Here is a 22,658-nt window from a genome sequence, read left to right as displayed (position 1 = left end):
ATTAGGGACAATCTCAGCCGAGCCCATGTTTCACGTTTGGATAAACGAGAAGCGTCGAGAAGAACGGTTAAAGGAGAAAGAAGAACCAAAGAAATCGGAAATTGATAAGAGACAATTTCGGCTCATGTACGAAAAGATGAGAAGTATGACAGACACGGATCAATGCACGGCATATGCGGTGAGACATCAAATATGTAACTGGCTTTGTGAAAATGCAGGAACGACAGACCAGTGAACGCCATTTGCACGGAGGAAGTTTCTGTTATAGATGTCTAATAGTTCAACTCCCCGCTGCCAGAGCCACCGACCGCATCGAGATCCTCGTAGCTCTTGAGGCTGCGACCTTGTACGGCTTCGCGCGGGCCCATGCCTTGCTGACCGGCACCGGCGTCAACAAAGCCGCTGGCTCCCACCAAGGCGGCGGCAGGATGTCCAGGGGGAATGTATGGTGGTCCAGAACTGGCCGGCAGGCGACCACCAGATCCATACATGCTGGACATGCCACGGACGGGGCTCAGACGGCCGCTTCCAGTGCCTGGGCCGCCATGTCGATTGCCACGTCTGTCATAAGGACCTGATCGGTTATTATAACGCCCGCCACCACGGCGCATGACGCCTGGTTGATGCAAACCTGGGCCGTCTGCAGACACCATTCCATTACCACTCCACGAGGGGTTATTAACACCCATAAATCCGGGTACTCCCGACCCTGGCACACTCTGGAAGCTTGGGGGGACATTTCCGCTGCCTGCAAGGTAAGGCGGCATTGACGCTAGGCTGAAACCACGTGGTGTACCGGTCTGGCCCTGACCAGAGTTAAGAGGGAAATGCCCGTTACTATTAGCGTCGGACCGCGAAGGAGCAATCCGAGCAGGGTCAAGAACGTAGGCATTGACCAGAGCGAGCTGTATCATCATGAGTATTCGTCCGCACGGAACACGTTAAAGAAGTATCACTTACATCACTGCGAATGTTCTCGAACCATTCGGTATGACGCTTTTCGACATGCTTACGCCAGAAATGCTCCGCCTTGAACAGCTTGGTGCATTCAGGGACTTTGCAGCGATACTTGGACTCATCCTCCTGCTTCATATACTTTGCGAGCTCCTCCTCCAAGGCGTCTTCAACGGGCTTGCCACCCAGCTTCCCGATATCGACATTCTCTGGCTCAAGGATCTGTAAAAGCTTGTCCTCGAATGTCTTGACCCAGTTGAACGCTCGCTGAAGCTGTTGTTCGGTCTTGGAACTGAAACGCTGTGGCCGCTTCTCCTCCGACACAGGCGGCTGCTCCTCGCCCTCTTCACTGGGTTCCTTCTTTTTGACAGGGAACGGCTGCCCAAGAGCGCTAGCCCGGGCCACAGCCTTCGACTGCGTCGTAAGACCGGCCCGGGGTCGACGGAGATGTCCACCAGGGCATTTACGAGCAAGCTCATGCACAGAGTCACTCTCAAAGACACAGAAAAAACAGAAATTGTAGACCCGGCGAAGGTATTCAACCATCAGATCCAACTTCTTCTTCTTGGCCAAGAGCTCCTCATCATCGAGTTCGTCATCTTCCCATCCTTCCTGTTCTTCGCCCTCTTCTGCCTCGCCTTCATCAATATCATCGGCATCGTAGTCGGGCTTCCTCTTTTTGACACTGACAGGCCCCGTGACAGGCGGCTGAAGCCAGCCTTTGCCGCGCAATTCCTCGACTCGCTCTTCGATTTTGGAGAACCCGTCAGCACCTGCTCCCATCTCATCATCGAGCTTCGACACCAGTCTCCTTGCCAGCTCCAGGTCTCGTGAAATCCGCTCTGGCGACGAAAAGAGATCCCACAAGGCCTTCTTGCGGGGTTGCGACGGCGGGACATGAACACCCACGTGGCAGACAAAGTCACCATGAACAGGATCATGAATCGTTTTGTCGTTGATTGCTTCAAGCGCCTTCTCGGCAGCAGTTTGTGTCCCCGATCCATTGGCCGCGTGATCATGTTCCATTTCCTCACCCTCTTCCTCTCTTCCATCCCCCCTCTCGACGACCTCGACGTCCGGCGCAGGATGGAGCATGATCCATCCCATCCGATGGTACTTCTTCGACGGATTGGGGTCGCTGAGACTAAGCCACTTGAATCCACCATCTTCCTCACCCAAATGCTCCTTACAGAACTCTTCGATCTTCTCACGGCTAACATTGGGCGCTAGAGTCTTGATCAAGAGGGCAGACTGAGACAGAGCTTCGTCACGCAAGTCACCGCCTCTTGCTGGGAGCAAGTCCAGAACACCCAGGGTTTCACCAACCGCGGTGGTTTCGCCCTCTTCCTTCTCAATGACACCGCCTGCCCCATCACTTTCACTCTTGTAAATTCCTTCAAGCGTGAACTCATCAAAGAGACCACTCTCGAGGTCTCTCTCCCATTGTTGATAGGCGCCCATGCGGAAATCCATCAGTTGACGACGAAGAGGATCCCTGACCTCAGGAACGTAGCGCTCTCTGAACCACTCCTCGTTTCGATGGTGCTGGACGAAAGCACGTGCCATCTTCGCCTGAAGGTTCACCTTGTATGAATCGTAAGCCGCCTGGATCTGTGCTCTCTCTCTTTCCCGGTCTTCACGAGCCTCCCGCTCCCCCTTGACGCGATCAGAAGGACGCCGACCGCCGTGCTTGGCGCGTTCCTTTTCTTCTTTGATCGACTGCTCCGCGCGCCACCATTCGGCAAACCAATTGAACCCCACTTGAAACTCCAGGGTTAAAGGGTTCGGAAGCGGATTGGTGGGAAGAGGGCGCTTGACAGAATCTTGTCCTGGGACATAGCGGTCGATGTTGGCAACGTTCGGCGAAGGCGCACGGCGACGGTCCTCGCGGTCACGCCCGGCATGCTCCCGAGAGGCAGCATAGTAGTCGTCTCGCGAGGCACGGCGATCAGAAGGTTCGTAGCGGTCGATCATAACGGGTGAGCGAGAACGACCGCGTGCTCGGCGTCGATCCTGAGATACTGCGTACGTACCAGTGGTTAGATTGAATGGCCATGACCAAACCGAGAGCATCCGGATGGTAGTCTAGGAGCTAGAAACTTACCAGGTGACCTGCGACGGTATGAGTCCACTGGGACCCTAGAAGCATAGGGATCGCCAGCTTCCCGGCTCCTGCCGGGGGACCCGTAACTCTCATATGAGTCCATGGGGACGAGGTTATGCAAAATCGCGTCGACCGGAGCTCTTGTAGGTCGTAACGGAGAGAATCGGAGCCGGCTACCAGACAATGGCCGAGGGTCGCGCCCAGGACGGTAAGGACAGAAGGCGTAAGCTAAGATCCGAAATGATCAACATTAGAGCAAGTCCTTCACGTGTGCAAAAGTGCCGGGTAGGTTGGACGTTGACGAAGCAGGGTTAGGGGGCGAGTTGGGCAAGAAGAAGATGCAAATGAAGCTGGTTGCCGGGGGCCGGCCATGGAAGAGATAGACAAGGCATGATTCTGAATAACGGACGACAAGGGCGAACCCGGAAACTGAGAAGATGAAACGCAAGTGCGCTCGCGAGAGCCAAGAGAAGACGAGAGAAAAGAGAGGGCACAAGGTAGACAATAGAGAGTAGTTGATCAATCAGCACGGAGTGTGGTGCGAGCCAATAATGGCGCGACGATAAACGGAGGGAGTCCAAGATGAGGTTTGGAGTAAAGAAAAAGAGACGGGATGAAGCACAAGTGAGGCGCGGATCCAAGTGAAATTGGATGGATGACAGGGGAAGGTTGGACTGAGATAATTGAGCAGGGGCAAGGGGACGATGAGAGACAAGGGCGGTGCAATGGAATTGACTGAACACAATAGAGAGAGAAGAGAGAGAATGAGAGAGAGGATTGAATGGCAAGGCAGGCGACCTACAAGAGAAGCCTTAAGAGGAGAGAATTGGAGATCCAACGAGATGCGAAGATGATGGACGGAGTACTAAGTCCAATCCGAGCTGAGCAGACCAGACGATATAGACGGAAATCGCAACTGACCGGGACTAATCACCGGGCAAGGCGTGATGATATATAAGAGGAAGTTTTGTGGGGGAGTCAGAGGGAGAGAGAGAGAGAGGAGGAGAAGGGAAGGAGGAGAGAAGGCGAGAGAGGGAAGGGAAAGCAGCGAAGGAGAGAGACAGGATTGGGGAGTGAGGCTGGAGCGCCGGAGAAGGGAGTCCCGCCTAGTCCCGACCGGGCATAGCGCCCCCGGGTTCCCTTTTGGTCGCCGCTTCGTCAAATCAAAAACATGGAGATACACTTAAAACAAAACGGTATGTACGCCTCGTCTCTCATTCCCCCTAAAACAGGCTTATAGCAGGCAATTGAAGGAAAGTCTTCTCACTCACCTGGCATCTCAGGTCCCTGAGTTTCAGGGTAATCAGATTCTCTCGCAATCTGATGCTGTTAAAACCATGCCAACAACGAGTGGCAAATAGAAACGAGGGAAGCTTTCGGCTCAGTCGCAGCTATACATTGAACCACCAAACTGGGAGAAATAGGAAGATGGAACCAGCATGGATCTGGGGGAGAAGGATTGAGAAGAGGAGCAATACGAAGCCTGCCTTACGACGAATACAGTGCACATCCGTCAGCATCATCTATCTCGGAATTCACTATACCAATTTCACTCCCCTCTTACTTCATCCGAGGCAAAGTGAAGACTCGCGGCCTGCTAACTCTATTCTACTCAAAGCACTCACACCGTAGGAACCTGCTCTAAGGTCAGGCCACGAGAACAAGGCAAGCACGACTAGTAACGAGTTCGCCAAGTATGTCTTGATATTTGTACACGACTAGTAGGGGAATCATCCGTTGAAGATCAGGGTAATATATCAAACGAGGCATCAAAGGGGGCAACAGAGAAGGGCAGGAGGAAAACAAGCATCGGCTGTGACAGCCCAAGTCCACCACAGCCTCGCATGTCAGACCACACTCGTCGATGCAAATTCAAAGAGAGTGGCATCGCATGGGGCCTCGCAGCCGCACCGAAGACGGAAAGATCCCAAGTCACATTCATGCACTACCCCAATGGCACAAACAGTCAATTGGGGCGTTCCATGAAATGCACGGAATGAAGACCGTCGTCGAATTCTCCAGTCGGGAACGTTCCCTATCCAAACAAATTCCCAGAGAAAAGCGACCGTCGGACAGTGCCCAGTGTTTCGACTTTGCTGGGCAAATACGCGACACCGAACCACGACATGCGTGCACCATCCACCGCCAAGGGATGTAGGCTCTGTCGCCGCGCCACCCAACCTCGGGGTTTAATTTTACCAGCGATGGGCTTCAATCTAATACCAACCAAGGCCCGAAGCACGACGCAAAAGAACGGATCCGGATCAAAGCGGCGGACTCAGGCACAGGGAAAGAAGGAACACAGTACACCAAAGTTGCCAATGACATTTGAGTTGCTTGTCGACAAGGGAGCTTGACGAGAAGACATATAAGAAGGCTGCCGCCAGCTGTGAAAACCACGACCTTCGGGTATTAGAGACCGGGTCATGCAGCATCGACAGTGGGACGAACGTAACAATTCATGAGTTTGAGAATCGTGCACCATCCCGAGAAATGAAAAAGAAAATAACAAAACATAATCATCTCATACATGCAATCCTAACAGGCTGAACATCGTTAGATGAAAGGAAATAGGAAAATAGTAATAATACTTCGTGCCAGCATAACAATATAAACAGACATAAAAGTTTCAAACGGATGAAACGAGGCGTTTCCGACGAAACCAGAGGGAGGTGGGAATAACGTCAATAAGTACGAGAGAAGATGGGGCAGTTGCGCGTCGCTCGCTGCGGGGAGTAAAGGTCAAGGAAGACGGGGGTAAAAGAAATTCCAGACATCCATCCATCATGAAGGGCTATTGTGGGTAAGCAGGATTTTCGCAAGACGGTCCTGGAGTAAGGTACCGCTCAACCATCCTCGTCGGACAGCTCAGCAGATTCGTTCTCGCTTTCGTCCGCACTAGTGCTCGGTTTCGCACTGGTTTTCGTCTTTTTAGACGAGTTGATGGTGTCATCGTTGACATCACTTGATTTTCGTTTCTGTGCAGAAGGCGGGTTATCGCCAGGAGGTTTCACCGCATTATCATCAGCGGCTTCAAGCCCAGAGGTTGTAGATCCGGATGCTTGCTTCTTCTCCATAGCAGCCACTTCGTCGGCCGTTAAGAATCGCCCGCCGGGACCACGAGGGCGGCGCATTGCATGGTTGTGACGCGATTCGTGTAGATATGGCTTACGGCCCTTGGACGTGAGCCGCAATTGCTCCTCCAATTTTTGGCGAGCCACTCGTCGTTTCAGGATGCGATGAAACTGCTTCGCGTTCACGTATAACGGCGATTCCTCAGCGGCACCAGCGACCATATCCGGCGAAGGTTGGCTCTGCTGAACAGGCGGCTGAGGTGGTGGCGGCATAGATGGGGGCACCGAAGGCCGGCCGGCATGATTGATAAGTGGTTGGGCATTCTGAACATGTGGGCTACTGACATGGCTCATGCGACGTTGCTGCATCTGGGCGTTCTGGGACATCTGTACCTGGGATCCCATCGATGGCATCTGGCCAGGAATCTGGGGTGGAGAACGAGGATTGCGATCACTCTTGACCTGCACCCCAGCCATGCGCGGCGATCCGCGGGGACCAGGAGCCATCTGGCCAGCCATCGAATCTTGATGTAGAGGATAGAATTGGCCCGATGCTGCAGCGGTGGCCATTGCGGCCGCTTGCGTAGGGGAGATACCATACGTTTGTGGCATCGCCGTGGTGACTCCATACGACTGAGGGAAGTTCATTTGCTGATGTACAGAGCCCGGGGCATTTTGAGCAGGCTGGTAATGAGATTGTGAGGGAACAATTGGGGACGCTTGATGTGTAGCGTGAGCTTGTTGCATGTGCGCTTGAGGGTTGGTGGGAGAAGTCATCGACCCCACCGTGGACCCAGCATTTTGAGGAGCCGTCTGATACGGGGCAGTGATGTGGGAAGAGGCGTGGGGATGCTGGCCATGAGGCTGTTGATACTGCGGCGGGTATTCCATCATGGAGCTGCGACGGGGTTTACCGTCAGGCTTCCAATTAGAGTCGTGATTGGAGTACCCTGGCTGTCAGGAACCAGGAGTCTAGGACCAATAATACGGCCAAAGATGGGCCAATCCCAAGGGATTTCCACTCGTCTGAGACCGAAGTGGCGAAAATAAGGGAGAATGATAGGTTGTCAACAACACAGTTGCACTTGACAATATCACCGTCGTGCACAAAGGGAAGGCGGTTGTTTACTGATTCGACGAGTGAACTGCGAAAGTCTGCAGGCTCTGGTTCATAGTGTCAGCAAGGAGCGCAGCGCCAAACGGTCACTGGATTGCGGGTGGGGGTTGGATGGGAACAGAGGAAGGGCGCTTACACCGGGGGCGCGTACCTCTGTTTTTGTTTTGCCAATACACCCACTCATCAACTTCTGGCGTCAAGAAAATTCGCCCAAAGGTGAACGCTTGTTTGCCGAAATGCTTCAGCCCGCTTTTTCCGGAGGTTCTGCGTCTTTTTGTGGAAATCTTACGTTCGCCTCCAAGTGTAACGTGGTTGGGCTTCGATGCAGGGAACCAGGATGTCCTCGACAAGATGTCGCACTTGATGCGTTGTCAGACAAAGCGCGATCTTCTTGATAATGGCGCTCAAGTCTATCATCACAGACACAAAGTCTACGCAGTATAAGGAGACGACAACTGGCAGGCTACCTGGGTAATGCTGCTCAGTTCCTAAATTCGTCAGGCTGCTTGGCCACGTTCGTATGAGGCGGTGCTAGAGCAACCTGGTGAGTTAGTTCGCCTGGGCCCGGGAGTTTGGAATTATCCTGGTCCGCGGTCTCCCGAACTATAATGCCACTCGACGCTGTCGTCAGGGTACGCCTGAGAGGGGCTTGCACGGCTCAGTGGACTACAAAAGACTATTAGCATCTATCTTTCCCACCATCCCGAAACTTTCGGCTCCTGACTTGTGCGCTGTCATTTTTTTTTTATAATAATAATAATAATAATAATAATAATGATACTAATAATAATACTATGCTATTATACCGTGAGTAGGGCGCAAATCTACCGTGCTTGTACATACAGATCCAGGTAATAATATCAATGTCATCATCAAAGGGGTCAGTTGGGCAATCTGGGACGGAAGTATGGGTAGACAAAATAAAGATTCACCGACGCGGAAGCATCCAAAAGAAATAAGTCAAGAATGAACAAAAAGCAAAATACACATGGAAGAAAAATCAATATCCAAAGAATCCAGTATCAACGCCGCTGTGCAATGCATATTCAATCACCATCACGGGATTCGAGTGTAAGTACTATCCTCTAGTAGATCACGGGAAAAGAGAGGGGTAGAGGGTATTGGGTCAACTGCTTTTATCATCACACGGTAAGACAGAGAAAAGAAATTCATCAACGATCCCAAAATTTGGGATGATAGGGGGAAGTGGAAAAGCAAAAATGCAATGCAGGTATCAGAAGACAATCGTCCGAAACTCATCAAGTCCAGCTCGATGAACCCTAATGCCGGCGGCCTCCCATGTACGACCCTGCCGCGGATGCCAGGAACCGCGCTACAAACCCCGGGTGGGTTTGTCCGGGTCCATGTGCGTGACTCAGGGAGTGTCGGGCTTTCTTATTCGGCTGCGACAGCTCCTCCACTTTCGTGCCGCCCATCGAGACATAGCCGTTGCTCACCGACGGGCTGCGACTGCCATCCACCACGTGGACCTCGTTCATACTGGCTATCGAGCTGGAGGTGCGCAGACTAGCGGGCGTGTCGCCTCGCGAGCTGGGTGCGATGCTGGAAGCGCGCGAGCTCAGCGAGGGTAGCGTTTCAGCACGTGATAGACCTGGGACATCCTGTACAGCTGGCGGAGAAGAGACGGACGCATGACTGCGGGTCGAGGGACGTCGACGAGGTGGGTACGGGCGGTACCGCTCCGACTCGGCCACAGACGCTGGGGAGGCGCAGTAGGAGCTGCCTGAGGAGACGGAAGAAAGGGAAGCTGACGATGCTGGGCTGGGGGGCAGACGTCTCCGTGTGGGAGACTCTCCAGGCAGACGGCGACCCTCGGCCTTCTGACGGTGAAGGCGAGCAGCAAACAGGTCGGCAGAGGCATGGAAGCGACGCCATTCACGGGGCTGACGCAGCTGAGCCTCGCGCTGTCGCTGCTCCTGGAGCTGGAGACGCCGACGGATGGGCATGAGGAACGGCTCCAGGTGGTGCAGGAGGTCGGCCTCGTCAACACGGATATCCCAGTCCAGCAGGAAGAGCAGCTGACGCTCCATCAGGTTGACTTCGGGCAGCGAGAACCCAAAGCCCTCGTAGCCGCGGACGGAGGTGTACCGGGCCCAGTGCTTGTTCTTTGGACTGGAGTCGTTGAGGTTCTTGGCTGCCAGAATCAGGGAAGCCAGGAAGATGCGATGCACTGTGCAGCGCATGCCCTTGGCGACGGGGGGCAGGCGAGCCCGCAACCGGGCCAGGTAGACCAGCGAGGTCATCAGCGTCGGCACCTGCACCTGCGAACGGAGCACTAGCGAGGTAATAAAGGTGGTGACAGATGGTAGAGGAGGCAGGTCTGCATCCAAGGGCGGCGTGCTGGGGGGAGTGGGCTGGCCATGCGCGTGATGTGCTGTCACATGCGGTTCGCAGCGGATGACCTGCATCGCTTGTTGAGCCAGATGAGAGATCATGTCTCGCGAGACGGGCTGCATGATGAACTCATGCAGCGCCGCCCGATCGAAGTCCATGATGCCGGTGGTGGTGTTGGTGGTGGGGGATGCAAAGTTGGTGTAAGGAGAGTAGGGATGGACAGCCATGGTACTTTGCAGGATGCAGGGGAAGAAAGAGAGGAGAGACGAGAGAGCGAGAGCCAGCAAACAAAAAAGAAAGCGAGCCGGACGAAGGATATAGAGAGGGCTTGAATAGACGAATGAAGAATGTGAATCCTGCCAGCAGGAAAGGGTAAGGAATGTGTTGTCGTGTCAACCTCCGTGATGAATGGGCTTAGGATAGTAGTGAGACAGTCACTTGAGACAAGTGATAAGATCGGTTAATTGCCACTTGAGGGGACGGAGGATCGTTCCAGTATTAAATAGAGCAGAGACAAAAATTGTCAACGAGTTAATGGTAATAAATAAAAAATAGTATATAGTATAATAAGTGGTGGTGGTGGTGGTGGTGGTGGGGAAATAAAAATAACCACACGATGCTATGATGGCGGAGTGAGTGGTTGTTGATTATGATGTTTGTGTTGGTATAGTTAAATAACTTCCCTCGTGAAGAATGAATGATCGACCAAAAAAAAAACAGCGACGAAACGACGGATCATCCAAGCCTGATATAACACCAACAGCGAAGGCTGGACAGGAGCTGCAAGGACAGGAGGGCACCCGACGCGCATTGCATTACATGCATTCAAATCCATCCATTCAATCCCATCCAGGTTGGGGACCTGACAAGCACCCTAGACAAGAACGAACTAACCACCAGTCCTGCAGGGGCCGATCGATGGATGATCGCTGGATGTGGGTTTGGCGCGCGCGACAGCCCGAGACCACCAGTAGCCAAGCATAACGGGATGATGGGATGATTGGATGACAGGATTGGAAGGGAAGAAGGGCACAAAAATGGAACTGGAATTATGTGTAAGTGTCTGTGTCTGTGTGTCCTGGGGTGGGTTTGGTTTGGGGGGCGCGCGCCAAAAGAATGCCCGAGACACGAGATGCAGGAATGAATCAAGGAGCGTGGCGGTAAATGGTGGAAAAGGGAAAAAAGGCAAAAAAAAAAGGAGAGGCCCAGCTGAGCGCGTCGCCAGCACGAAGTCTCCCATCACGATCCTGGAACGCGTGAGAGATACTTGGCCAGCCTGATGTTATTTCTAATTATACTCAAGGAGGATTTCTACAACATGTGTTAGTTATTTTCCCCTCCATTCCAGTCTGGTGAATTGATTGATTGATTGATGCTACCCCTCTCTTTTCCTCCCTGTCAGCACTTTAGGGCTGCTGCACTTAAGCGCCCGGATGCAAGCGCCGCAATTGATGATCGTGCATAAGTTGGCTAGCTAGCTAAAATAGCTGGATGTGACTGTGCTTGCCCCTCATGCTGATGCTTCTATTCTTGTTACTTCACCTGGCTAGCTGCTACACTGGCTACGCCTGCCTGTCTTGCATTGGCTCTGCTTGACATCCCTCTCTTCTCCACCTCCGCGGTTAGGTCTCAATGTGGGTGACGATGGTTATATTTAGCAATCTTGATGGAATTCCTCCATGATTATGAACCCAACGGGCTTCCAAGCCTATGTACATATGATGATTCGACTGTCGCCTCGTCGCCCCGGCGCGTCATCAAACCATCGACTCCTGCTTGCCACCTCAAGTAACCCCCCCCCCTCCCCCTTCTTCAGGAAAACATCCCCCCCTCGTCCTATAACTATGTCCCTCCGGTCTCCTGCCTAGGGAGCTGAAACACGGCGCCTACATTTTCATCCTCCGCTCCTAACAATCCCTTTTTGAAATCATTAGTATGTATCCTGCCACACTCGGTGTTTGTGATTTTATTTACTCGATGGAAACGGAGTACTCGGACACCTTCAGCTCGGCGTTGCTACCGGTGAAGGGCTCGGTACCCGCCTCAAGGGTGGTCAGGTACAGGCTGTCAGAGACACCCTCGTTGTCCACCAGGTAGGTGAAGAAGTCGTTCAGGTCACCGGAGAAGTCCTCGGTGGTCGACTGGGCGACGAAGCTGTAGACGGTGGTGTCGCCGTTGGGGCCGGTGTACAGGTCCCAGGTCACGCCGTTGATCGTCGGAGTGGCAATGGTGGAGCCGGTCGACGAGATGGGGCCAGCACCGCCGAGAGCAGCAAGCCAGACCATGATCTCGTACTCATCGGAAGAGGCGTCGGCGGTCGAGCCCAGGAACATGTCGTAGGCCACGTCGGCCACGATATCGGAGCCAGAGTAACTATTCCCAAAGAGTCAGCATGCGTCCTGATGGTCGGTCGGAAGGTTTAGGCTGCAACATACGTCCACTTCCAGGTGGAGGGGATGCTAGAGATGGAGCTCAGCTGAGTACCAGTGAACTGCAGAGCAGCGTTGGCGTAGCTCTTGACGTCACTGCTGCCACCCTCCCAGGACCAGCTGGTGTGCCAGGCGATCTCGTTGCCGCTGGCCGAGTCGACGCCAGTGCACTGGGAGCCGCTGGAGGCGTTGTCTTCACCCCAGAGGTCGTTGTACAGGATGAAGTCACCGGCGGTGGCGGTACCCCATTGGTCGCAGAAGTCGCTGCGGCGGCTGATAGAGGCGGCCGAAGCCAAAGAAAGAAGAGCGGAAAGAGCGAGAACCTTCATGGTGACGGTGATTATTGGTCAAAGGAAAGACGAATGGTCGGGTAAAGTATTGATATTGGTGCAATGGTATTGGTGCAATGTGCGATCAACGTCCACTGACCCAGAGAATTATAGTGTATGAGCTGCTGAAGAGAAATCCATCTTCCTCCGACCGGGCTGCCTTCTTATAGCCATGGGTGTGCCGTCTAGGTCTTCTGGAACAGGATAAAATTAGGCATAGCCCTCATCAAGCAGAAACAGCCGGGGCGATTTAGCCTATGGACCTGCTGAGCTTGGTCCTCATGGCCGTTGAGACATGTGCACTCAAGAGTCAACGAAGGTTCTTGGAAACTCCGTCGCCGAATGGATCCTGACCCCGAGTGGACCAGGAGGGAGAAGGCCGATAGGATGAGTGTGGTGCTTGTTCCTGGTTTCGAAACGGTCCCACGGAATGCCCCGTGCAGAATGGAGGTCAACCAAACTCACGGACACGGTGGAAATATCCAGAGGAAGTTTAGATCAGGGGAATATCAGTGGATTCGTCATCTCGAGACGGTATAATGACTCGGATGAGAGGGGGGCAGCCACGGAGATGGTCCGTTTCGGATTAGATAACAGGATGCCGTTTAAATGAATGTCTAGGACGCCCGAGAGGGGCGTGGCTCGTCCGCAGGGTTCCAAAAGGTGGACAGCTTCATTAATCGATCGGACTAATCCCCAATCGGGCTCCGTCGAGACACATGGTGCTGTCAGGACTCAGAACAAGCTATTTTTGTGGACGGATTAATTTGACGTTTGGAGATGATCAAAGTAGAGTTAGTCGTACTACGGAGTAACTAACAGACTAGTTAACTAGTGAGTTTGACTCGGAGAAATGAATAATCACGGGATGATCAGAATGATAGTTTTGGCTTGTTTGACAGCCAGGCAAACACGGCCAAAAGCTGCTGTCTGGTGCTGACTCAGCCGGACCATCCTGGTAGCCTTCCCGGATCAGGCAACCCTGGAATTGAATATCCTCAATCCATCAATCAGAACAATAAAGAATAATCACCCCATCCTTTCCACGCCCTCTCCTCTCTTTCCCCTTCCCACGCCTTCCCCCCCTTCTCCACCACCCATTAGCTCTCTGCAGCTCCTGTTTTTCCGGTCAATTGCTTTCCCATCCGGAACAGTTCGTCATCATGCGCTGCGCTAGCTTCGCCGTGGCCCTCCTGGCCCTTTTCACCGGTCTCTACAGCTACCTGAACGCGCGGCTGGAGCAGTTCTACATCTTCGATCCTTCCCACCTGCACGACCTGTCGCAGCGCGCCATTGCTGCTCACGGTAATGACACCCGCTCGGTGGTCAACTTCATCGTCTCCGAGCTGGGCGAGAAGGTCACCGACACGCACCTGAACCTGGACGAGGAATGGGTGTTCAACAACGCCGGTGGTGCGATGGGGGCAATGTATATTATCCATGCTAGTGCGTCCCCTCTTTTGCTCCATTCCACCTCTATATTTATCCATAGTGTCTGTGCTAAGCTTTATTTTCCCTATAGGTATCACGGAGTACTTGATCATTTTCGGTATGGCTTCCCCTGTCTTCCGGGTATCTTTATGCCCCTTGATTGCACGTGCTAATACTCTCTCCTCATGCATTAGGCACCGCTATTGGTACTGAGGGCCACACTGGCCGTCACACGGCCGACGACTACTTCAACATCCTCCAGGGCACCCAGCTCGCCTATGTTCCTGGATCCTACGAGCCCGAGGTTTACCCCCAGGGTAGCGTGCACCACCTCCGCCGCGGTGAGGTCAAGCAGTACAAGATGGATGAGTCCTGCTTTGCTCTGGAGTACGCCCGTGGCTGGATCCCCCCGATGCTCTTCTTCGGATACGCCGATACCTTCTCCAGCACTCTCGACTTCCCGACCCTGTGGGCGACGTCGAGAATCACTGGTCGCGAGATGATCTCCAACCTGCTCAAGGGCAAGATGTAAACGATAAGATGGCGAGATGATGGGTATATGTATAATACTATTACTATTCTCACTATATTAGATAGACGACGACGTTGTCCGATAGAATACACTACCATTTAATAACGCTACCACAATTCATCCTTTCACCCCCCTTACCTCTTTCTCTTCTCCGTTGTGCCTGTTTATTTTTCACCCTTCCCGGGGAACTAACCACACAAACACTGCAAACACACCCACACCCTGACTCATCCAATCCCTTATCGATAAGCCAACATCCAGGCCCGCGAAATCAGTTTATCAAAAATTGCTCCCCTCATCGCCTCCACCATCACCCACTATACCCTCACCCTCAACCCCAGAACCACACCCACAAGCCACCACCATGCCCCCCTCCCCCTGCGCCCGCTGCCACGACCAACGGGCAGTAATCATCCGGCCCAAGAACAGGCAAAAGCTGTGCCGCACGTGCTTCCTACACGTCTTCGAAACCGAAGTCCACGAAACCATCACCTCGACCTCCCTCTTCTACCCTGGCGAACGAGTCGCCATCGGCGCCAGCGGCGGCAAAGACAGCACCGTTCTGGCCGCCGTCCTCAAGACTCTCAATGAACGCTACAACTACGGCCTCGACCTATGTCTCCTCTCCATCGACGAAGGCATCAAGGGTTACCGCGACGACAGTCTCGAGACCGTGAAACGCAACGCCCAACAATACAACATGCCACTCGTAATCGTCAGCTACGGCGACCTATACGGTTGGACCATGGACCAGGTCGTAGCGCAGGTCGGCAAAAAGGGAAACTGCACATACTGCGGGGTATTTCGGCGGCAGGCGCTGGATCGCGGGGCCGCAAAGCTGGGCATTAAGCATGTGGTGACAGGTCATAATGCGGATGATGTGGCGGAGACGGTAATGATGAACTTGCTGAGAGGGGATTTACCGCGCTTGTCGAGGGGTACGAGTATTGTGACGGGGTCCGCGGCTAGTGATATCAAGAGGAGTAAGCCGTTGAAGTATGCTTATGAGAAGGAGATTGTGCTGTATGCGCATCATCGCCAGTTGGATTATTTCTCCACGGAGTGTATCTATTCGCCGGAGGCGTTTCGGGGCAGTGCGAGGACGTTGATCAAGGATTTGGAGAAGATTAGGCCGTCTTCGATTTTGGATATCGTTAAGTCTGGGGAGGATATGGCGCTTTTGGTGCCCGCTGAGGTCAGAGGGAAGGGGGGTGAGGATGAGGAGGGTGGCGGTGGTGGTGGGTGTGGAAGTCAGAATGGGAGGACGAGGGGTGGGGAGATGGCGGAGATGGAGAGGAAGCTGAAGGAGGATGAGGCTGCCAAGGATAGGGAGATGGAGATTACTTCTGATAGCGTGCCTAAGAAGCAGCAGCAGCAGTCAGAGCAGGTGCAGACGCCGGCACAGAAGAAGGTCAAGTCGCAGGTACTGGGGACGTGTGAGCGCTGCGGGTATATCTCCAGTCAGCGCGTGTGCAAGGCTTGTACGCTGCTGGAGGGATTGAATAAGAATCGGCCCAAGACGGCGATTGAGATGGAGGTTGGCTTGGAGGATGAGGAGAGCAGCTCGACGTTGCGCCGGCAGATGGAGAAAGTTGAGCTGGGAGGTGTTTGAAGATATATAGTTATGCCCGTTATACATATACCCATGATCACAGAGTTATATTATTAGAAGCAAAGTTCAGCTTCAATCAACAGACTACTAGTACTGTAAATAAAACGACAGTCTTAAAAGAGGATTACCAGTACCATCATAATCTCACTTCTGAACATAATATATCCATCCCATGTGACTGACAAGTATGACCTACGTACTAATACATGCCAGCCATACTATGTATCTATCATACACCAGCCCATTCAGTCAGTCAGAGAAGACATCATAGTTCAAAGTAATACAATTAATAATGAACTCTACAACAACACAGAACTTCCTCATACCATCTCAACAACGCCCCTCTAAAAAGACCCTCAAAATCAATCATCATATTTTATCTATAATACAACCCTCTCCCCGACCATATCATACAAAATATCATACAAAACCCCCCTAATCCCAACACAAAAGCCACAAATGACTCACAAATTTAGAGAAAAAAAAAAATATACACCCAAAACTCCACCCATGACATATTTTATCCCACCTTCTTCTACCCTCCATCCACCTATCCATACATCCCCACCTCAAGTATCTACCCCAACCATATATCAATCTATTCACTCATCCTTCTCCTTCCCCGCCTCAACAGGCAAATCCCACCCGACCCGCCTAGCCGTCAACCGAATCCTCTCCTCCTCATCGAGGGTAGTACCGGGGTTATATCTCTCGACGAGCTCGGCATACACGCGCTGGGCTTTAGCGTAGATAGCGAACTGGTTTGCCTGGTCGAGGCGATGTTGGCGGAGGGATTCTTGTGCGTCTGCGTCCACAACACCCTGGTTGTTGGTGGTGGTGTACATGTCGCGGAGGCGGTGTTGGAGAGGAGTAGGAGTGGAGAGGGTCCGGCGGGGGAGTTCGCGGAGGAGGGCGCGGTAGGTTGTGGTTGTTTTCGCGGCTGTGGACATTTTGATTTCTTTTCTTTTCTTTTCTTTTTTTTCCTTTCCCTTTGGAATGGAGGAGGAGGTGTTTAGTTTGGGTGGATTGGTATAGGTTTGGGTGGTGGATTTGATGATGGGTGTGGGATGGATGGCTACGGATAAGTTTACGGAGGATGCGGTGTATATCACGTGATTTCACATTTCTTTCTCTCTCTCTCTAAGTTTGTAGCAGGATATGGATGGGGTTGTGTGTAGTAGAAAAACTACATTATGTACATCATCATCAATCAAATGACGATCATCATTCATTGTACTCGTCAGCTTGGTAGTTGCTGTTGCTGTTGCAGACTCTGCTGCAACTAATCATAACTCTCCCTCTCTCTCGTCTCTCACGACCGTAACCAGCCGAACTTCTTGCGTCCGGTGTCGCCGCCTGCCGAGGGTTCGACTTGCATACTGCGCGAATACAAGTCCTGGTGATTGTCAGCATCATAGAAAATGGAATGGGTTAATGGTGGAAAGGGGAAGGGGTGTACCTCGTCATCCCCCGACAGCTTAATCTCCAATATCAACCGTTCTACCTCCTCGTACTTGGACATATGCGGATACGGTGTCTTCTGGCTGCGCTGGATTCCCAGAACCACCTCTCCCATTACCTCAAACTTGCGCCAGTTGATGCGGTTCTTGTTGTCGCCCACAAACGTCTTGTTGCCCTCCTCCGCTGACACCAGATCGCGTCGGTGCAACGGCAGGAACGGGATGCGCTCCGCAAAGGAATTGTCCCATGCGAGACGATACGCAAAATGACTCTTCTGTGTCCCCATGAGGATGACCAGCCTCATGAAGTCTTTTTGTGTCTGCACCGGGACCAGGTCCCGTGTCTGGGACAGTCGGTGTACCGGGGTTCCGTTGATGCCGGCGATCACGGCCCCGAGAGAATTGTAGTTGTTAAGTCGGCGGAGTTTCTGCGGCTGTCAGACAATGTCTCGGCGCTATTCTTCCGAGTCAGACTTACCAATGCTATGTTCATGAATTTCTCAAGCGCCTTGGCCCGATGCTTCGGCTTGTCCCGAAGTAGGATGACGCTGGCTACGAAGAATGCGACATGGTTGAACTGCTTGATCATCCGGTTGACGTGCTTCAAGCTCAAAATCTTATCCTTCTCCACGCCGGAGATGCTGACATGTCGCACAAGGTCTCGCGGTCGGAAAGAATTGAACATGATCCAGTCCATGCGCGTCAGCTCCCGTGCGAAATCCTCATCTGGGATCTCCATCAGCTGGCGCCATTGGATTTTCGTTAGCGGGATGCGTGGCGTGAGATCCAGATTATGCGCCTCCCGTTGCGCAGCTTCGGTACTCAGGAATGTGAACGACTGGCTGGCAATGGTCCCGGGCTTTTCGGAGGTAAACGAATTCGACATCGACCCCGACAGTCTCGACGCAGGCTCGGCTGCACCTTCGCTAAGGTCCAAAGCGCTCATGTTGTAAATAGGGTCCTCTTCCTCTTCCTCGCCTTCATCGCCTAGCGGCGGCGCCCCAAGGAAAATTGATGGTGAGCTGCGCCCGGAAAACTGGAACGGGGGGTCGGCAGTGTCAGGTTCTTCCATGTCGCCATCCCTATACGGCCACCCGATATTATCGTCATCTGCATTCCCCTCCAGATACGATCCGATCTCCTTGGCGGCAAACATGTAAAAGTGGCTCTTCTCCAGCGTCGTGACGAAATCGGTGATTCGCTTGCGAGTCTTCGGGTACGCCAAGTCGCCCGGATATTCAGAAACCCACTGCGCCATCACTCCCAGCAGCCTCAGCTGAACTGCGATGCGGTCGAGCTGGTCCGTCATGTCGTTCTCATTCCGTTCGAATCGGTTAATCAGAGCATTCAGCAAGGTGCACGGCGCGGCGAACTTGCGATAGAGACACAAAAAGATAGACGCGAACTTCGAATCTTGCTTTGACATCGGTTGTGCGACCAGACGATCTACTAGCTCGTCAAAGGTGAAGCCGGCATCATTCGATGAGCTCTCGCTAGGCGTCTGGTCCTTGCTTCCCGGGCTCGACGGAGCACTCCGGGGCCCATCGAAGTCCTCCCCCATCTCTAGAAAGTTGCTGAACGCATCTGACCCGCCGCTGTTGCGCCAGGCCGTGTGAAGTCGATGTTGTCGGTTGAGATCCTTACTTGGTGACGACTCCCCGGATACAGACTGTTTGCGCGAGGCCAACCGGGACCCCGAGGGAGGCGTATGCGGTCGCACCGGATGCGAGTTGCTCCGGGCGTAACGAAAGGCCTGGCCATTGGAAGCCAGGTTGGCAGAGGTGGCCGGGTCGGTGGGTTGCCGGTCTACACCGTACCCATCGACAGCTGGATCAAGAGGTCCTGTGATTGGGCCGCCTGCGGCTCCGGATAATACAGCGGTGGGGGTCTCTGAATTGGTGCGGCTGTGATGCCAGTCTGGGGTGGCGGATGAGTTGGAGGGGAAATCGATGAAGTCTAAAAGAGGAGCCGTTAGCATCCACGTGTGAACCAGACCAGCGGGAAAATAACGGCCACAGGAATTGGGTGGTCCAGCTCGGGTCCAGCGCAAGAGCAGCTGGACCGCAGCTGGACCCGAGGGATCGGCGGGTCCTGAAAACCACTGCACCACGAGATACGCGAACGCTAAACGCACGCCGCGCCGCAAACTAGCGCGAAACCCAGTGGGCCATCACTCTAAGGGATGGGCTATAGCCGGGGGGGCGACGCAATGCGAGCAGACAGATGGCCACCGAGGCAGTGGACCGTTCCGCCCTGTTCTTTGGCTTTCCTCGCCTCTCGCGTATCCACATGGCAATCGCATAGGTCAGCTTGTCCACTTACCATATTTACGGTTGATCACAGAGCGCAGAACTAAGGCAATGCACATCTTCTGCGACCGTGGTGAGTCAGGTGAGGTCCGGTGGATTTCATAGCCACCCAATATTGGCTCCACAGGGCTGTCAGGGGGTTGTATGTCGCATTTGCTGGCCACCAGCGTAAAGGGTATGTCGGAAGCGGTTAAGGAGTCTGCAGTCCATCAGCCCACATCCTAGAGTCAAATTGCGCAGCGACCCGGCCGCTGCAGAACCGGCAATGCGACCAACCTAGTAGTTCGGTAAATTCAGGGAAACTGGCCGGTTGAGTCATATCCAGTAGAACCAGCACCCCATCCACTGTAGGAGGCGAGTCGCTACCCAGTAAGGGCCAGTTGACCTCGCCATTGCTCCCAATCGTAATTTCCAATGTATCTATCTCCATCAGGCGAACCAAGTACACCGTCCCGTCCAGGGACATCTTCTTTGTGGTCGATCGGGAAGTAAGCGGATGCTTCATGTCCAAGGCGGTTTCAATGAATGTCGATTTTCCGACATGGTCAGGACCGACCACCGCGATGCTCACATGGGGGAAACTCGGCTTCGGCGTTGTCTGCGGTACACGCACGGGGGTCAGAAAAACATTGCGCTCGCCAAGGGTCCAATGACATGAGTTTGGAATAGCCATACCTCCTCACGGGTTGATGATGGCACCCTATCCCCTCCGGCCGATGGCGGGTTCTCATCCTCCTCCAGAAGTGTCCGGTCGACCTTATTCCCCGATTCCATCGCCGTTCTAGCCGAATCAAGTCGGTACAAACCTCCGACGGGAGCAGAAATCGTTCGACTGGGAAGGCCCGGTCGTTGTGGGAATGGCGCAGCATCGGCTTTATCGCTAGATGCTCGTTCTCTTCGCAAGGGCTGGGAGGCCATGGTGACGATGTGGCTTTACTTTCTTTTTTTTTTTGTTTCTGCGCGAACGGATGGGCGGTGCTGTGGCGCGAGTAGGGTCCGGTCGAACAAACAAGGTGCGACAGCGCAGGGTCCAACAGCTACGTAAGTGAGTGAGGCGGACACGACAGCTCATCCATTGTCGCTTGGGTGGAAAACGTAGAAAAGGTCCAGGCTTCGTCGGGTTCGCCGCAATCGAAAGATTTCCAAGAGGCTGCTCGAATCAGCTCGGGGGGGTTAATGTTCCCCTTTTATCTTCGGTTGTTTGTGGTGGTTAAATTTCGATGATGATTAGCTGAGTGATTTTTTTTTATTGTCGTCTGCCTCGTTTTTCTTCTTTCTTTTCTTTTTCTCCGTCTTTCCTTTTCCTGCTTTTCTCGACTATCGTGGATCTCGTCGGCTGAGGCAGGTTACCGGAGCTGGACACAGGTAGAACCCAAGTTAGCAACAGAAACAACAATGGTACCGGCAAGAGGGTCGCACAAGTCTTACGAGAACTCGTCCGGGTTGGCAAATCGACCAGGGGGGCAGTAAGAGCTATGAGTGGCAGCGAAGAAACAGAGGGGTGTCAGGGAGAGAGCAGCTTGAGGAAGTGCTGCCAGTTGCAGGCGGGAAGATGTCACTCGACCGAAAAATTGAGCCCCCAAAGAGTCAGTCAGAAGTTGGGGCAGTTTGGGGTGGAGGCTGCGGGCGGGGAGATTTGGAAAGTAAGTCTGGTTTGGTTTTAACCCTCTCTCTCCAACGGCAGGTTTGATTATTCTTATTATGGTTATGCTTTTGTGTTTCGAAATTCTTATTATTAGAAACACCGGGGCACTTCTATGGGTCAATCCGGCAGAATCCCTAGCGGAGCAACACAATGGCAGGACATCCCAGGCCAACTGGGGAGGATTGTGATCTTACTAAAATCGACCTTGTGTGTCCCGCCGCCCGCCTTTTCTCTCCTCACGGCTTTCCCTTCCTCCTCACCAAACTCTCCGGCCAACGATCCAGAACCCCAATCGCTTCTGCTTGTCAGCAAGGGAGTCGGCCGTCCAAAGCTAACTCAACTTAACAGCGCGCAAGTTACTTTACATGCAACAATCACAATGCGTTCAATCTAAACATTGACTCAGTTGATTGTTTCCCAGACTGTCTCCAAGCATACAGTAAGAACGTCACAGGCAAACGGTGTCTCTTCTCTCCTCCCCGGAAATTCCCATTGACATGAGCGGGCGGAGGTGCTCGGGACGAATAACATCGCAGTTCGTCAAAACTTAGCCAGTGTCCCAAGACGGGGAGATCGGTAACTAGCTCAAGTAGTCTGGAGGCCTTTACGAATCACAACAAGGCAAATCCTAAGGTTAAGGCCAATTGCTCAAATTCCCGTTGTTCGGGCATCTCGTTGGTAGACATGAGATGTGATGAGGCACGGTGATGGACGATTGGCGGCATTTGGAGGAATCCTTTCGAACGGGTCACATTTCCCCGCCATTTCCCCCTCCTCATGGGGCGTGGAGAGATACTACGGAGTAGACAGATAGCATGCATTGCCTAGGTTGAAGGGCTCTCATGAAGATCCGCGACGTTGAGGTCTCTCGCTTCAGTTCGGCTGGAGATGCAGTGCGTGGAGTGGAAGTGGATGAATTAACCCAAACCGTTCTCATGCTTCCGCCATGGACAACGGACCCCCCAATCTTGCCATGCTGAAAGACAAACTCTGAAACATGGCTTGACCAGGTTTCGATGCACATAGCGACTGCTACTGGTTTCAATGCTTGGTCCACGATGGCGCTGTCTGGGTCTGTTTTGACTTTAAGCACATGTTAGCTTAAGAATCACTACTTTAGACGACCTCTTGCCGGGCATCATTGCCAGTAGGCTCGTCTGGATACTAGACGGGGTAGTTGGTGGAGTATACACTAAAAGTCTTATGCTACATGCTGCACGATGACATCTCTGTCTTCCGTTGGAGACTTTCAGTAACCGTTGAGATAGATGTTTCGATGCCTTAGGCCTTAAAGTGGCCAACTCCGT

General features: G+C 53.1%; 10 protein-coding genes across 10 annotated transcripts; 4 read left to right on the top strand and 6 right to left on the bottom strand.

The window, feature by feature from the left end:
* Positions 1-253: 253 nt before the first annotated feature.
* On the bottom strand, positions 254-3,542 carry BO85DRAFT_274390 (putative arsenite resistance protein Ars2). The gene is made up of 3 exons (XM_025655131.1): positions 3,059-3,542; positions 961-2,975; positions 254-905 (listed from the first exon to the last, which is right to left on the bottom strand). The coding sequence occupies exons 1-3, from the start codon at positions 3,159-3,161 to the stop codon at positions 273-275; spliced, it is 2,751 nt and encodes a 916-aa protein (XP_025516319.1). The 5' UTR covers positions 3,162-3,542; the 3' UTR covers positions 254-272.
* Positions 3,543-4,257: 715 nt separating this feature from the next.
* Positions 4,258-4,806, top strand: BO85DRAFT_274365 (uncharacterized protein). Its single transcript, XM_025655130.1, has one exon. The coding sequence runs from the start codon at positions 4,382-4,384 to the stop codon at positions 4,688-4,690; it is 309 nt and encodes a 102-aa protein (XP_025516318.1). The 5' UTR covers positions 4,258-4,381; the 3' UTR covers positions 4,691-4,806.
* BO85DRAFT_274364 (uncharacterized protein) lies at positions 4,807-5,276 on the top strand. The gene has a single exon (XM_025655129.1). The coding sequence runs from the start codon at positions 4,923-4,925 to the stop codon at positions 5,214-5,216; it is 294 nt and encodes a 97-aa protein (XP_025516317.1). The 5' UTR covers positions 4,807-4,922; the 3' UTR covers positions 5,217-5,276.
* Positions 5,277-5,904: 628 nt separating this feature from the next.
* On the bottom strand, positions 5,905-7,023 carry hapB (transcription activator HAP2; the record flags this gene model as incomplete). The annotated part of the gene is made up of 1 exon (XM_025655966.1): positions 5,905-7,023. The coding sequence occupies one exon, from the start codon at positions 7,021-7,023 to the stop codon at positions 5,905-5,907; it is 1,119 nt and encodes a 372-aa protein (XP_025516316.1).
* A 1,293-nt stretch (positions 7,024-8,316) lies between these two features.
* On the bottom strand, positions 8,317-10,162 carry BO85DRAFT_274306 (cyclin family protein). Its single transcript, XM_025655127.1, has one exon. It carries the CDS (start codon positions 9,829-9,831, stop codon positions 8,530-8,532), a length of 1,302 nt encoding a protein of 433 aa, XP_025516315.1. The 5' UTR covers positions 9,832-10,162; the 3' UTR covers positions 8,317-8,529.
* A 1,361-nt stretch (positions 10,163-11,523) lies between these two features.
* Positions 11,524-12,577, bottom strand: xgeA (putative endoglucanase). The gene is made up of 2 exons (XM_025655128.1): positions 12,040-12,577; positions 11,524-11,977 (listed from the first exon to the last, which is right to left on the bottom strand). Exons 1-2 carry the CDS (start codon positions 12,360-12,362, stop codon positions 11,575-11,577), a joined length of 726 nt encoding a protein of 241 aa, XP_025516314.1. The 5' UTR covers positions 12,363-12,577; the 3' UTR covers positions 11,524-11,574.
* A 948-nt stretch (positions 12,578-13,525) lies between these two features.
* erg2 (C-8 sterol isomerase ERG2) lies at positions 13,526-14,325 on the top strand (the record flags this gene model as incomplete). Its single annotated transcript, XM_025655942.1, has 3 exons — positions 13,526-13,808; positions 13,885-13,911; positions 13,988-14,325. 3 exons carry the CDS (start codon positions 13,526-13,528, stop codon positions 14,323-14,325), a joined length of 648 nt encoding a protein of 215 aa, XP_025516313.1.
* A 299-nt stretch (positions 14,326-14,624) lies between these two features.
* On the top strand, positions 14,625-15,996 carry BO85DRAFT_419052 (putative PP-loop ATPase superfamily protein). Its single transcript, XM_025657840.1, has one exon. The coding sequence runs from the start codon at positions 14,690-14,692 to the stop codon at positions 15,935-15,937; it is 1,248 nt and encodes a 415-aa protein (XP_025516312.1). The 5' UTR covers positions 14,625-14,689; the 3' UTR covers positions 15,938-15,996.
* Positions 15,997-16,176: 180 nt separating this feature from the next.
* Positions 16,177-17,123, bottom strand: BO85DRAFT_274193 (LYR motif-containing protein). Its single transcript, XM_025655125.1, has one exon. The coding sequence runs from the start codon at positions 16,885-16,887 to the stop codon at positions 16,540-16,542; it is 348 nt and encodes a 115-aa protein (XP_025516311.1). The 5' UTR covers positions 16,888-17,123; the 3' UTR covers positions 16,177-16,539.
* On the bottom strand, positions 17,102-21,011 carry BO85DRAFT_274177 (putative Ras guanyl-nucleotide exchange factor RasGEF). Its single transcript, XM_025655124.1, has 6 exons — positions 20,382-21,011; positions 19,983-20,304; positions 19,720-19,905; positions 17,876-19,353; positions 17,397-17,825; positions 17,102-17,333 (listed from the first exon to the last, which is right to left on the bottom strand). The coding sequence occupies exons 1-6, from the start codon at positions 20,622-20,624 to the stop codon at positions 17,250-17,252; spliced, it is 2,742 nt and encodes a 913-aa protein (XP_025516310.1). The 5' UTR covers positions 20,625-21,011; the 3' UTR covers positions 17,102-17,249.
* Positions 21,012-22,658: the final 1,647 nt, after the last annotated feature.

Source organism: Aspergillus piperis (genome assembly GCF_003184755.1).
Source record: "Aspergillus piperis CBS 112811 unplaced genomic scaffold BO85scaffold_7, whole genome shotgun sequence".
NCBI lineage: Eukaryota > Fungi > Ascomycota > Eurotiomycetes > Eurotiales > Aspergillaceae > Aspergillus > Aspergillus piperis.
Note: the sequence above shows the minus strand (reverse complement) of the source record. Positions and strands in the feature narration are given on the sequence as shown.